At 34.4% G+C, this 15,948-nt stretch overlaps 1 protein-coding gene across 2 annotated transcripts in view; it reads left to right on the top strand.

Annotated features, from left to right (window-relative positions):
- CDH9 (cadherin 9) overlaps positions 1 to 15,948 on the top strand; it is a 171,504-nt gene that overhangs the window by 149,821 nt on the left and 5,735 nt on the right. For both annotated transcript variants that reach the window (XM_010353177.2, XM_030927589.1), the window contains 3 exons: positions 11,006 to 11,142; positions 11,617 to 11,738; positions 15,827 to 15,944. In XM_010353177.2, the coding sequence (XP_010351479.1) occupies positions 11,006 to 11,142; positions 11,617 to 11,738; positions 15,827 to 15,944 (377 nt within the window). The remainder of the gene's footprint in view (positions 1 to 11,005; positions 11,143 to 11,616; positions 11,739 to 15,826; positions 15,945 to 15,948) is intronic.

The following is a 15,948-nucleotide window of genomic DNA, read 5'->3' as shown; positions in this document are numbered from 1 at the left end:
AGTGGCTGGTACTGATTTTTCCTTTTGATATTTAGTGCTTCCTCCTGGAGCTCTTGTAAGGCAGGCCTGGTGGTGACAAAATCTGTTTGTTTGTAAAGGATTTTATTTCTCCTTTGTTTATGAAGTTTAGTTTGGCTGGATATGAAATTCTGGGTTGAAAATTATTTTCTTTAAGAATGCTGAATATTGGCCCCCACTCTTTTCTGGCTTGTAGAATTTCTACAGAGAGCTCTGCTATTAGTCTGATAGGCTTCCCTTTGTGTGTAACCCTACCTTTTCTTTGGATGCCCTTAACATTTTTTCCTTCATTTCAACCTTGGTGAAGCTAGTGATTATGTGTCTTGGGGTTGCTCTTCTTGAGGAGTATCTTTGTGGTGTTCTCTGTATTTCCTGAATTTGAATGTTTTCCTGTCTTGCTAATTTGGTGAAGTTCTCCTTGATAACATCCTGAAGAGTGTTTTCCAACTTGGTTCTATTCTCCTCGTCACTTTCAGGTACACCAATCAAATGTAGGTTTGGTCTTTTCACATAATCCCATGTTTCTTAGAGGCCTTCCTCATTCATTTTCATTCTTTTTTCTCTAATCTTGTCTTCATGCTTTATTTCACTAAGTTGATCTTCAACCTCTGATATCCTTTCTTCCATCTGATCAATTCGGCTATTGATACCTGTGTATGCTTCATGCAGTTCTCATGCTGTGTTTGTCAATTTCATCAGGTCATTTATGTTCTTCTCTAAACTGGTTATTCTACTTAGCAATTCCTCTAACCTTTTTTCAAGGTTCTTAGCTAACGTGCATTGGGTTAGAACATGCTTCTTCAACTCAGAGGAGTTTTACTCACCTTCTGAACAATACTTCTGTCAATTAGTCAAACTCATTCTCTGTCCAGTTTTGTTCCCTTGCTGGAGAGGAGTTGTGATCTTCTGGAAGAGAAGAGGCATTCTGGTTTTTGGAAATTTCAGCCTTTTTGCACTGTTTATTCCTCATCTTCGTGGATGTATCTACCTTTGGTCTTTGATGATGATCATCAACAGATGTGGTTGTTGTTTGGATGTACTTTTTGTTGATGTTGATTCTATTCCTTTCTGTTTGTTAGTCTTCCTTCTACAGTCAGGAACCTCTGCTATGGGTCTACTGGAGTTTGCTGGAGGTCCACCCCAGATGCTGTTTGCCTGATTATCACCAGTGGAGGCTGCAGAACAGCAAAGATTGCTTCCTGTTCCTTCATCTGGAAGCTTTGTACCAGAAAGGCACCACCAGATGCCAGCTGGAGCTGTCCTGTATGAGTGTCTGTCGACCCCTGCTGGGAGTTGTCTCCCAGTCAGGAGGCATGCGGGTCAGGGACCCACTTGAAGAGGCAGTCTGTCCCTTATAAGAACGTTGTTCTGGGAAATCTGCTGCTCTCTCCTGAGCTGAAAGGCAGGACCTTTTATGTCTGCTGAAGCTGTGCCCATAGCCACCCCTTCCCCCAGGTGCTCTGTCCCAGGCATATGGGAATTTTATCTATAAGCCCCAGACTGGGGCTGCTGCTTTTTTTCAGAGATGTCCAGCCTAGACAGGAGGAGTCTAGAGAGGGTTTTATACATTTTTAAAAAATACTTTTCTCTTTTATTATTTTTTGTTCTTTATTTTTTAGGGGTTTCATTTGTTCTCTTCTGTTTTTTGTCTTGCAAGCTGAGGTCATTTATTAAAGACTTGGTATTTTTCCAATATGTACATTATAGTAATGTAAATTTCCTTCTAAGTATAGCCATAGGCATTTTTCACAATTTTCTGATATTAGTAAATGTACTCCATTTTTTAAATTACTCACTATTTTTTGGTGAAACATTACCTGCCTAACAGGCACATAGGTGGGTCATCATGTATTATCATCTCATTTAACACTCTGTGACTTTACATTGAAATGTTTAAACCACTTATATTTACTATGATTATTGATACTGTTACATTTAATTATCATTTTGCTATTTGTTTTCTGATTTTTCCATCTCTTATTTGTTTCTACTTTCTTACTGTTTGCCTTATTTGGGTTAATACAGTATGTTTTATTCTATCTCATTTCTTTTTTAGCTTGTTATCACTCTTTTTAAATATTTTTGCTGAACGTAGACTTTTTGATAGGACGTTTCTTATCAGTACAGTAAGATTTTGCTGTGTTCTTATATTTGTTTCTATCTTTGTTACATTACTTGTTTCTCAGTATGCTTTTAATCTGTCACTAGTTTTGAGCAGTTTAATTATTACATGTCTTACTCTAGTAGGCTTTACTTTTTTTTTCTCTTAGAGTTAGTTGAGCTTCTTCAATTTCTGAGTGTATATGAGTGTACACCTTTTCTTAAACATAGAACATTTGTGGTCATTTTTTCTTCAATATGTTTTGCCCAACTCTATTCTCCTTTAGTCACTGTTCACTAGGTCTCTGTTTTTATTTTTATTTTCCTTCATTCTTTTCCTTTTTGTCGTTTTGAACCTATTCAATGAGATTTTGAATCTATTCAAAATGACAAAAAGGAAAAGAAGAAAATAATTTATTCATCTCCATTATGAGAAGAAGTTCACTATTTTTTTTCCTGCAACATCATATCTGCTTTAATTTTATCCAGAGTATTTTTGAATCTTAGATATGTAGTCTTTTCTAAAACAAAACAAAACAAAACAAAAAAAACAAACAATAAATATAAAATTTCTGGTAGCAGTAAGAAAATGTATGAAGAAGTTGCTACGTAAATTTTGGTATATTTATACAATAGCATGTTATGTAGCCATTAAAATAACATTGAAGCAAACAAATAAGCAAACAAAAATAATGACATGAGAAGATGTTGCCAATATATCACAATATGTAATGTGCACTATGAGATATATGTGAACTGAATAATACCATATTTGTCACAGAAAAAAGTAGAGTATTAGAAAAATAATGTAAGAATATACCCTACAATGTTAATAATCTTTCAACAATGGATGTTCTTCCTTTGAACTCTTTGTTTTCCAAGTTTTCTGAGGTATATATTACTTTTGTAATTAAAAAAAAAAAAATGAAGTTTTTAAAACATGAGGTTAGGCAATAAAAGGAAGCAGAAAAGTAATAACTATAGAAGGAGAAAAAAGAGTTCTTTAACATGGTATACATATTTTATATATTAAGGCATATATACATATATATATGCCTTCAAGTTCACTAATTTTTTTTCTGCAACATCTTATCTACTTTAATTTCATCTAGAGTATTTTTGAATCTTAGATCTGTAGTATTTTCTTCAAGCGTTCTTTAATATAGTACACATATTATATACATATTATATATATTAAGACATATATATATATATATATTTGGGACGGAGTCTGGCTGTCTCCCAGGCTGGAGTGCAGTGGCGTGATTTCGGCTCACTGCAAGCTCCGCCTCCCAGGTTCATGCCATTCTTCTGCCTCAGCCTCCCAAGTAGCTGGGACTACAGGCACCTGCCACCATACCCGGCTAATTTTTTGTACTTTTAGTAGAGACGGGGTTTCACCGTGTTAGCCAGGATGGTCTCCATCTCCTGACATCGTGATCCGCCCTCCTCGGGCTCCCAAAGTGCTGGGATTACAGGCGTGAGCCACCGCACCCGGCCACATATATGCTTTTGAACATGTGTCTCTCTAGCATGCCGATTAACATTTAAAATATCATATTTAATTATATCAATGGTGTCTTTGGGGGTTGTTTTTAATTAATATATTTTTCTTTGCATTCACATCTTTCTTCTTCTTTCCCTGGCTGTAATTTCTGATTGGATTACAGACATTGTGAGTTTTACTATGTGAAGCTAAACAGCTTCATATTTTAATAAATATTATTGAGTTTTGCTCTGATAGAAGATTAGGTTTCTTAAAACAGCTTAATTCTTTTGAATCTTGGTTTTGTAGCAAACCTTAATCTAGGACTAATTTTGCCCCATTAATCAAGTAGTATCTTTCTGAGTAGTCTACAAAAAGTCTTGCAAATTATGAGGTTTTCTACTTTGCCTGGTGAAGACTAGCTCCATTCACAGTTCATAAGTTTTCTCCCTCTAATCCTTATGATTAGTTACCTCTGTCATTTCTTGTTTCCTGTTTCCACTCATATTCTCATAGTCAGCTGAAGAGCTGAATGAGATTCTCTTTAGATTTCTGTAGCTCCCTCTGTTACTTCTTCCTGCAAACTTTAGCCACATTAGTTTCCCTGCTCAACTCAGGGAGATTGGCAAACTCCACCTCTGCCCCCATGTCCTGCATTATGAAAACCCTATTCAGACAGCACAATGGGAAAGTTTTAGGGATTACCTCGTTTGTTTCCCTTCTCTCGGGGTGATTGTCTTATTGTCTTACGTCCGGTTCTTTAAGAATTATTGTTTAATGTATTTTTTCTGATTTTTTGTGTTTTAGTAATATGGTAAATCCAGCACCTGTATACGTGTTTGCCAAAAGAGGAATTTAGGGAAAAATATTTTTAAATATATCCCTGCTTACATAATTGTAGTAATTCATTTTAAAGGATGTGGATGACACAGGAAATTCTATAGTCCATAAGACAGCTATGATTCTCTCCTCTATAGATATTCTAGTGTTATTTAACTGCTTTCCACCAAATATTCCATTTTTTCATACAATTTTTCAATCTGCTATCTCACTTATATATGATTGAATTTGTTATACATATATGTCCATAGATTTTTAAAATTTTATTTTCTAATGACATTAAAACTCTTAAACTTCTATTGTATAAATAATATACTATCATGTATATTATACATAATAAATAAATGTTTAGATTAGAGATATATTCAATCTTTACATACACTCATATACTTGGTGTGTATGTGTATATAAAATCTCCCCTATATATGATAATTTCCATGTGTGTATATAAAACCTCTGCTATATCTGACAGTTTCCCATGGACATAATTTCAAAAGTAAAATTTCTCATTCAAAGACCGATAATAAAATTTGCAAACTTGCTTCCCGGTGTTTAAAAAATGGCTTTAAAAAAATTCAGTTTAAATGTCCTCCAGAAATATTTGTTTTGTATAGGGTACTCAAGTCCTAGAAATAATCAATTATAATTTAACCTGTAACATCTCAATAATTATTATAAGGAGAGGGAAAATATTGAGATAAATTAATCTCAAATTGTATTCTTCAGTTGGTACTACCAATTCTGCCAATTTATAAGGCCATACCGGAAAGCATAGCATGGAGGATGGCTCCTGTTAGCATTTAAAATGTGTGCGAAAAAGCTTTAGATATCCAATTATAGTGTGAAGAAAAATCAGCAATAATTCAACAAGAATGCAACATTGTAACATGGGACTGTTTTGTTTGCGAAGATCAAATTTAGAAGGATGACTGATCTCAGAGCAGAAATAGGCTATGATAAGCATCACAGAGAAACATTTTTCCAGGGAAAGATTGGGAACTAATTCTCATCCACGATTAAATCTGTTCATCAAATATATTTTCTGAAATACATCTGCCACTTGCAACATGAGATTATGGTTACAATTAGCAGCTGTTGTCAGCTCTGCTTCACCTCATTAGTAATCATGGATCTCCAAAGTTATAGGGTTGATTATAGCTTTACAAGATCTGAAAGAACATGTTGTCTCATTTTACACCTATTTTATGCTTAATGTATTTAAAGTTCAATGATTTTTAAAAGATCCTTTCTACTGCTGTGGAATTGAAAAGCAACAAAACAAACTTTCTGGTGAGGGATTTAATTATGCCTCAATAAAATGTCCATGACTTCAGAATAAACTGGAATAAATGTGTAAGTGCATTCGTATAGTAGTGCTTCTCTCATATTTGCTTGATTTTATTGCAAAAGGTAAAATAATAATAATCTAACAAGAATATCATGAATCTCTGCAAAAAAGATTTGAACTAATTTTTCAAATGAAATTATAAATAATATCATTGTACAGCTAATACTCAACATTCATTTTTGAGGTGTACTGAAGGTTGGCTAGACCACAGCTATGAGGAACATGCTTCTGGAAAGCAGTAGCTGAAAAGTAAAAACCAAATGATGTTCTAGCTAAATTGACTTAGTCAGTGGAAGAAATATATGGAATCTAGTAGAGAAAAAGGAATGAATTCTTGACATAATTCTGCATATTACTCATTCGTTCTGGTGTCTGTGATTGAGTTTAGATTATTTGTGCTAGGTAAAAATATAGATATCTGATACATGCTTGACTTTTAATGATAGAACACAAAAATATAAAGCAAATAAGAAAAATGAAAAGCAGAGTTCAACTTCCACGGGAAGAGAGCCCCTGTGCTCTCTTTCGCATGTTATTTGATCCCTATATGATTGGATCCTGTCTCTGCAGAAAGTATTCATACAAAAAATTATGACGATGGCCTTTTAAAACTGATTGTTCAAAATTCAATGCAGGGGGATCAATAAAATATTGTTGTTTTAGTAGGCCATCTGCTGGAACATAGAGATAGCTTTGTTTTGTGTTAAGGGTTTATCAGGCTCTTTCTGGTCATTTGTGGTAATCCAGTGTATTTATTATTATTAAGTAAATCAGAATGTCCTATTCTGGGTGAAAAGAGAAGTTTGGCTGCTAAGTAAAAGAAATTTATCTCTGAGCTTTGACAAATTGTGAGACATCATTTGCACTGGAAACAAAAATTTGAATGTAGACCTGGAAGTTGGCGCTGTCAAAGTTAAAAGTGAGCTATGTCTGTATCATCCGTGAGTTTCTTTCATGAATTCTTAACATGAAAAATAGTGTCTTTCAAGGTTGTACCTAAGAGTAAGGTGGTCAGAAGCCTAAATCTATTTTGATCCTGAAAAAAATATACAAGTGTATCAAAGCTTGATTTTTATCATGTTGCAATTGTTAGCTATTTCTCAGTCATAGAAATATCATCAAAATCTCTAGGCTAAACACTAGGGCAACTAGCAATGAGCACAAAAGGAAATTTTATTTTCCTCTTTGATCTTCAATGCAAGCAGTAGGAAGAAATTCCAGATCTATTCAGACATAAGCAGGTAATGGTTAACTATTGACCTTTCCAACAGTAGAGAGAAATATTAACAGCTGAATATTATGAAATGAGCTTCCTTCATTCAATGCACAGCTGTAGTTATGTTCTTTTGCTTCCTCTTTCTTTGTGTATATTTTAGGTTTATTTTTATTCATAAGCAGAATTTGTGTAGCTAAGGAAAATAAAATATTTTTGTTGTTCCACTGATTTTATTTGCTTTTCTCTCAAAAACCTTATAATAGTGATTTGGTCCCAACATCAGTAAAGCCCACATCAGGAATTGTAAGAGAGTTGAAACCTATAGGTAGGAAACATAATATTTTGTTTCATGTTAGCACAATTGGAAATAGAGGTTTAAAAGAAAAATTTCAATATGACTTACATGCTCAATTTTACTACATTGTGATTTTGCAAATCAGATCTATCTCTGAAAATAATCTGACAAAGAATTGTTGGCTAAAAGCCAGTATGACATTTGCTTTTAGAAAAAAAAAAATATATGTACATATATATACACACATATATACGTATATATGTGTGTATGCTGTTGTGCGTTATTATAAATTTTTATATCTAGGTTTCTATTTCTCCTTTATCCCCTTAGGACTTCCCACCCAAGAAATATAAGCTACTCTCGAGCAGTGGTCTTATGTCAAATGAGTGTATTTTAAGTGCCTAAATTCTTTTCATAACACCATGTGAAATTTTACAATAATGATTATTGAAAAACGGAGGGAATACTGTCATTTGCATGTACTTCTGTTGTGCGTTGTAGAATCCTGCTGAATGACAAAACAGAGATGACTGAAGTGGTTCCATGTACAGGGAGTGAGGTAAAACCTGAGACCAACTATATAAGTTTTATAGTCATTCCATTATTGAGATGACACTCGATACCTTTTTTCCAAAGGACCAAATACTCTTTTTGAAGCAGTATCTATGACTCTGCAATAATCGTTTTATAAAATTTAGCAGAAAATAAATTAAGCAAGCATCTTCATGTACTATATTAAATTGTTAAATTATGATCAGACCCGTTCACTTAATAGATCCCTGAAGTTCAGCATAATGCTTAAACAATAGATTAAATAGTATGTCTTTTAATAAACAATTCAAACAAAAAAGTCATACAATTTAGGTTAATGTATGTTCACCCAATAATTTAAAAATTGCCAATACTTCATAACGTTTTAAAACCTAAATATCAGCTGGGCGCGGTGGCTCAAGCCTTGTAATCCCAGCATTTTCGGAGGGCCGAGGCACGAGGATCACAAGGTCAGGAGATTGAGACCATCCTGGCTAACACGGTGAAACCTCGTCTCTACTAAAAATACAGAAAATTAGCCAGGCGCGGTGGCGGGCGCCTGTAGTCCCAGCTACTTGGGAGGCTGAGGCAGGAGAATGGCGTAAACCCGGGAGGCGGAGCTTGCAGTGAGCTGAGATCCGGCCACTGCACTCCAGTCCGGGCGACAGAGCGAGACTCTGCCTCAAAAAAAAAATAAAATAAAATAAAAATAAAAATAATAAAATAAAATAAAATAAAGCCTAAATATCCATTACTTATGTTTGCCAAAGCCAGTGCCAAAGTGTGAATATATTTAAGATTTACAGTGGGAACTGTAATTTTCCAATACACTTGATCAAAAAGTAACTCGTAAGAAGATAAGATGCATTTAATAAGATAACTAGAAAAATGAGGACTACACAAGAGGCTGATTAGCCTGTTAATCGTCCTTCATTGCTTTTCCTGTTTCTGTTCTTATTCTAATCACTTTATCCCGTAGTCTAAAACTGCTGTATAAAACCTAGCCTGTGGAGCTACAGCATAGGATTCATCTAAGAGTTTGTTTAAAACGCACAATCCCAGCTCCCACCCCAGACCTACTGAATCAAACTCTGTTTTTAACAGGATTCGTATGTGATTCACTTAAAAGTTAATGTTTGAGAAGTACTCACTTTCCGACATGGCTCAATTAAAGACCGCAACAGAAATCTCAAAAAGATGTTAAAAAAAAAAAAAAAAAAAGCTAGTATGGCATAACATGGTCTGATGTAACAGAAGGACTTTCATATAAATTAATTTTTTCAAAAATTTATCTTTTAAGGATATATTAGATTTCTATTGCTGCCACAAAAAAAAATACTACAAATGTATTATTATTGGCCAGGCGCGGTGGCTCAAGCCTGTAATCCCAGCACTTTGAGAGGCCGAGACGGGCGGATCACGAGGTCAGGAGATCGAGACCATCCTGGCTAACACGGTGAAACCTCGTCTCTACTAAAAAAAATACAAAAAACTAGCCGGGCGAGGTGGTGGGCGCCTGTAGTCCCAGCTACTCGGGAGGCTGAGGCAGGAGAATGGCATAAACCTGGGAGGCGGAGCTTGCAGTGAGCTGAGATCCGGCCACTGCGTTCCAGCCTGGGCGACAGAGTGAGACTCCGTCTCCAGGAAAAAAAAAAAAAAAAATATATATATATATATATATATATATATATATATATATATATATTATTATCTTACAGATAGGTCTGAATTTCTCTACATCAGAAGTTCAGTATGTGTCTCACTGGGCTAAAGTCAAGGTGGCGGTGTGAACAGGGCCATGTTTCTTTCTGTATATTCTAGGCAGAGAATTGCTTTCTGGATCATTTAGGTTGTGAGCAGATTTCAAGTCCTTGCAGTTGTGTGGGCGAGGCCCCTGTTTCCTTGCTGGATGTCAGCTTAAGGACTACTCACTGTTTCTAGAGGTTGTCTATGTTCACTATGTATTGGTTTGTGGCTCCGTTCCTTCAGCTTTAAAGCCAGCAAAAATGGGTCAAGTATTTCTCATTCTTCAAATCTGTTCTCTTTTTTTCTTCTGTTTCATCTCTGTAAACCAATTTTCTGCCTTCCCATGTCACTTTGTTTGTTTGTTTTTGAGAGGGAGTCTCACTGTGTCACCCAGGCTGAAGTGCAGTGGTGCCATCTCGGCTCACTGCAACCTCTGCCTCTGGGGTTCAAGAGATTCTCTTGCCTCAGCCCCCCCAGTAGCTGGGACTACAGGCGCCCACCACCATGCCGGGGTAATTTTTGTATTTTTAGTAGAGACGGGGTTTCACCATGTTGGTCAGACTGGTCTCGAACTCCTGACTTCAGATGATCCACTCACCTCTACCTCCCAGAGTTTTGGGATTACAAGCTTGAGCCACCGCGCCTGGTCTTCCCATTCCACTTTCAAGGGCTCATAGGATTAAACTAGGCACGCTTTGATAATCAGGGTAATTCTCTGTTTCAGTGATTTGAACATCTTCACAGGTTCTGGGGATTAAGGTATAGACATCTTAGGGAGAGGAGATATTATTTTACCAACTCCAGAGTGATACAAAGCTTACAATGACGTCCTCCACATACAGCCCTGATGAGAAAGTCACAGAACTCTGTGGTGATATAACATTTCATTTTGATTTGAAATAAGTTGGAGGGATAGATTAGAGGAAGACCTTGATTCAGCTGGATGTTCCTTGAATAAAAAGCCATTCAAGAGCAATGTATTTTATAATAGCCTTCTCAATATTTGCTTATAAAGGACTCTGGACACAGTTATGTATTTTTTTTAACATACTTTCGATTTATTCATTACTATTGGCTCAATGAAGTTTAACATTACTGTTTAATGTGTCTCAAACACAGCAGTAGGCCTATGATAGGATAAGTGAACCAAGTGATACTTAAGAACTCATTTTAACAGCTGCCACTGGGATACATGTGTATAAATAACAGTTCTAAAGTACACATAACTGTGGAATAGTAAGTGGAAAGAGTCAAATATATGAAATTGCTCAAATAACAATTCCATAAAATAAAAATTCAAGAAAGTTGTTAGCATTTTACATTTCATGTATTTGTCAGATCATTGTGGAAATTACCTATAACTTTAAGAAAGAGTAGAACTAGTAACCTCAGAAGAATGCTGGATTTATGAGTCTCTTCTGCCAGGTACTCTGTGGATCGGCATACTGATATGGACCGTATTTTCGGCATCCACTCAGAAAATGGCTCTATTTTCACTTTGAAAGCCCTTGACCGAGAATCATCTCCTTGGCATAACATCACTGTTACAGCCACAGAAATAAGTAAGTTGGAGCTACATCTACCTGAACACACTGTCTTTCATCAAAGTGGTAAAATAATAGCACTAGCTAGACTCATTTTCTTGAGTGGTATGATTGTATCCTTAGCAAGATCTTAGAGAAATGGCTTAGAATGTCAACACATTTTTAAATTATTTCTAAGGATTATCAAATAATTCATTCATTTCAAATTTGCTTTTCTTTTACACCTTAAATAGGAGAGAAATATAATTTAACGTCATAAAAATAATCTAAGAAAATTATCTATTACAAATAATACCTCATTCTCAATTATGTTTTCCTCAATTTTATTGTGCTTTTCATTTGGACCATGTAAGAGAGCTGAGATATTCATCAGCAGCCCAATTGAGAAAGTGAACTCCACAAAAAGGATCTGTTGCTAAGCTACAAATGGGTGAGTGGTTTCACTGCTTCTGTGTAAATGAGACTGAAATCTTACACATGTTCTCGTTGCAGATAACCCAAAACAAAGTAGCCACATCCCTGTCTTCATCAGAATTCTAGATATAAATGACCATGCTCCGGAATTTGCCATGTATTATGAAACATTTGTTTGTGAAAATGCAAAACCTGGGCAGGTAAATAAAATCATTAAAAACTTAAAAGAATATATGTTCTCTTTACAAAGTCAAATGACATTACATCACTTTATTTGCAGGATTTCTTTTGTGCAAACTGTTGTCAATACTTCATGTCCACCATTTATTTATCCTTAACAAAGAACTCACAGTGATTTTTAAAAAGGTGATTTAAAAATGTTTTTATAATGGAATCAATAATATAGTGGGGAATATTATAACATATGATTTAATTTATATACTAGGTTTATAGTGAATATCACATATGTAGAAGCTGTTAAGTGCATTCATAATTATGCTTATCTTATAATTATAAGATCTATAATTATAATTATCTGAGTTATCTTCACTAATAGAATGAAAATATATCATTAAATAAAACATGAAGTATGAAAATGAAATCGTTTCATGTTACTATAAAGGTAATCATAATCATTGTTTTCTTGATTACATTTTGCCACTTTTAATAGTTTTAGGAGATTTTGATATGAGTGATATTTTGTAAGTTTTACAGTTTCATATCATTGAAATGAAGTAGATTTGTTTGTAAAAGAATTACGAAGTCTTCTTACAAAGTAATTCTTTCAAAAGTACATAAAGTAATTCTAAGTAAATGCAGAATATGCTCATTTTTGACAAAAATATAGTATTTTTCTGTAACAGTAACTGCATAAATTTTACCAAAAGTAACTTAACCTTTTAGTTAACTACTTTAAAGATAAAATAGGTAGATGTTAAGAATCATCGGCCGGGTGCGGTGGCTCAAGCCTGTAATCCCAGCACTTTGGGAGGCCGAGACGGGCGGATCACGAGGTCAGGAGATCAAGACCATCCTGGCTAACACGGTGAAACCCCGTCTCTACTAAAAAATACGAAAAACTAGCCGGTCGAGGCGGCGGGCCCCTGTAGTCCCAGCTACTGGGGAGGCTGAGTCAGGAGAATGGCGTGAACCCGGGAGGCGGAGCTTGCAGTGAGCTGAGATCCGGCCACTGCACTCCAGCCTGGGCCACAGAGCGAGACTCCGTCTCAAAAAAAAAAAAAAAAGAATCATCTATGATTCCATCATGCCTCTTTAAGGTAGAAAATAACTAAAATACAGTTTTTCTTCTATTCTAATAGAGAATATTATGAACTGAATGTTTGTGGACCTCCTCCAAATTCAAATCTTGAAAATGCAATCCTAGTGTCAGTGTATTTGGAGATGGTATTTCAATGAAGTAACTAAGAGGAACTGAGCTTATAAGGGGATAGATCCTGATCTGATGGGATTAGCATACAAAGAAGAGATAACAGAGAGCTCATGCTCTCCCTTTCTCCCTGTCCCTGAATTCATGGACCAAGGAAAAACCTCATGAGAGCACTAAGGGAGAAGGTAGCTATTAATATTAGCAAGCCCTCAGCAGAAGTCAACCACACTAGCCTCTAGATCTCAACCTTACAATCTCCAGAACTGTGAGAAAATGCATTTCTGTTGTTTAAGCCATTAAGTGTGTGGGATTGTTATGGCATCCCAGCTGACTAAGACAGAGATACATAACACATTCCACCTACATATACAAAAATACAAACGAGATTTTTATTTGTAATAACATGAAATTGTTACATAGCTATTTGGATAAAAATTTGCTTTTCCTCTTTATTTTGCAACATACAATGGGCATCTCAGTTTAGTAAATGATTTTTTGAATTTGATGCTTAATTTTCATAGCATAGTTATATATGACTTATTCAATTACTTCCTTCTTAATGGAAATTTGGTTTCACAAAATGTTACCCTAGCAGTACCCCAGTCATACTATAATGAGCATTGTAGTACATTTTGCTTGTTTACCACCTGGTACTACTTTCCTTTGATATAATTCTCAAAGTAGGAATAATTAAATTATATCTATAAATATTAATAAATGTTCCCGAATACTTCTCCAAATCTGTCATAAACTAGGTGACATTCCCACCAAATACCTATGATTGCCTATGTATTTGGCAACCCTAGATTTTAAATATCTGCCAATATGTAAATTTCTCATAACACTTTTAGTGTGAAATCCTGTAAACTCATTAAGGCCAAACTTTTTTTTTTTTTTTTTTCATAAAAACATGGACTTAAAAATAATTTACAGCTGTATTAGTTCCAAGGGTTGCCATGACAAATTACCACAAACAGAATGATTTAAAACACAGAATTTTATTTCTCATAGTTTTGGAGGCTGGAAGTATAAAATTAACATGCGACAGGGCTGTGCTCTCTCTAAAGGCTCTAGGAGACTATCCTCCCTTGGCACTTTCTAGCTTCATGAGCTTGCCAGCCATCCTTGACATCTTTTGGCTTGTGGACGCCAATTACTCCAATATCTCTCTCCATCATTTCATGGCATTCTCCCTGTATCTGTTTCTGTGTCCAAATTTGCTTCTTCTTATGAAGACTCCAGTCATTGAATTAGAATCCTCCCTAATTTAGAATGATTTTATTTTAACTTGATTTTATCTGCAAAGAGCCTATTTCCAAATAAGTCACATTCACAGGTACTGGGATTTAGGATTTGATCAGATCTTTTAGGGGAGCACAAGTCAAACTACAATCACCTATAAATATTCTTTACTCACATATCTATTAGCATGGTTATCTTTTACTGATTCATGTGTGTTATTGATATATTATATGCTAATATTTTATAAAAATTAAGTATAATTCATATTAACTAATTATAATTATTTAATACATATTACTCATTGAATTTAACCAAGTTAAAAATAAAATGGATATTAAGTATATGTATATCCTCATAAAATATACAAAGCCCATCCAATAATTTCAATACCCCAAATGTCATATAATTAAAAGACCAACTTTTTGTGATTTAAATTATTACTAAAAGTCAGATTTGTTATTGCTATTTAGGAACAGAAGGTTGAGCAAAATATTAGATCTTATATAATTATTTTCTTATGTTCCAATTTTCTAAGGAGAAAAGTTTATTAATTTTTTGCTAATAATTGTACACTTTCAAAAGCACTATATTAAAAATACAGTTACATATCAACCTGTCAAAATGATATAATTATCATTAATATAAAATTAAAGTGGAAGTAGCACTGACTAGTGAGTATGTAGGTTAGTATGGTTATAAAAGGTATACAGTGAAATAATGGAAAGCTTAAACTATTGTGAATTTCAATAACTGTTCACCACATAATGTTAGACTATGAGACCTGTTTGTTTTTGTAGAACAGAATGTTAAAAGTCAGAGTAATTAAATGACTGTGATTTCAAATTACACAGATGGGAGGCACCCAAATGTGTAGCTCAGTGCTTTTTCCACTATAAAATGCTCAGTGAAATTTTTTTGCCCAACCCATAGTTGGCTGTTCCATATTCCATTAGGACACATTTGTTATTTACTTACACTAGCTCAGCCAAGAGTTGTTCTAATTTTGAAACTTCAACATTGATTTTACAAAATCTTAAAAGCATTTCTTTGTATATCTGTCTTTGCAAATACTATTAAAGGAAAAGCAAGCAATTTAAATAAAATAGTTTAATTGTAGTAATGGTGTCCATAGCTTCAAAATCATTTTCTTTCTGATAGTACATGACAAATTGATTTATTATTTTAAAAATATATAAGTAATGTTAATATATAGGAATGATTGTGCTAAGCATTGTTGTTTTTAAAAATGCATCTTCTATGTACTCATCCTTTGAAGAATTATTTTCTAGTGGATGTAATGGATTGCTCATCAATTAATAGTAAAATGGGCTGTGCCTTTCAACAATATCAAAAGAGGATAGGTATTGGAGGGATTGAATTTTTCTTTAAGCTGGCCAGGTATAAGACAATAATGCATTAAGATGCCTTGCAAACCATTGGGCTTAATGGATGTCTTTCACCCTTAACTAAATAAGTTACCTAAGACAAAACCATAAAAAATAAGACATTGGCATAATTTTCTTTAAATGGCATTTATTTTGTTTTGTTGCTTTGTTTTTGTGATGTATTTAAGGCACAAATACATGGATTTAAGATATCGTCTAATAACAAGAAAATTGCCTTAGGCTTAATTAATTAATTTATTTATATTGCTTTCAGTTGATTCAGACTGTCAGTGTCATGGATAAGGATGACCCTCCCCGAGGTCACAAATTCTATTTTGAACCAGTGCCAGAATTTACTCTCAATCCGAATTTCACCATTGTAGATAATAAAGGTAT

Source organism: Rhinopithecus roxellana, chromosome 3 (assembly GCF_007565055.1).
Source record: "Rhinopithecus roxellana isolate Shanxi Qingling chromosome 3, ASM756505v1, whole genome shotgun sequence".
Classification (NCBI taxonomy): domain Eukaryota; kingdom Metazoa; phylum Chordata; class Mammalia; order Primates; family Cercopithecidae; genus Rhinopithecus; species Rhinopithecus roxellana.
Note: the sequence above shows the minus strand (reverse complement) of the source record. Positions and strands in the feature narration are given on the sequence as shown.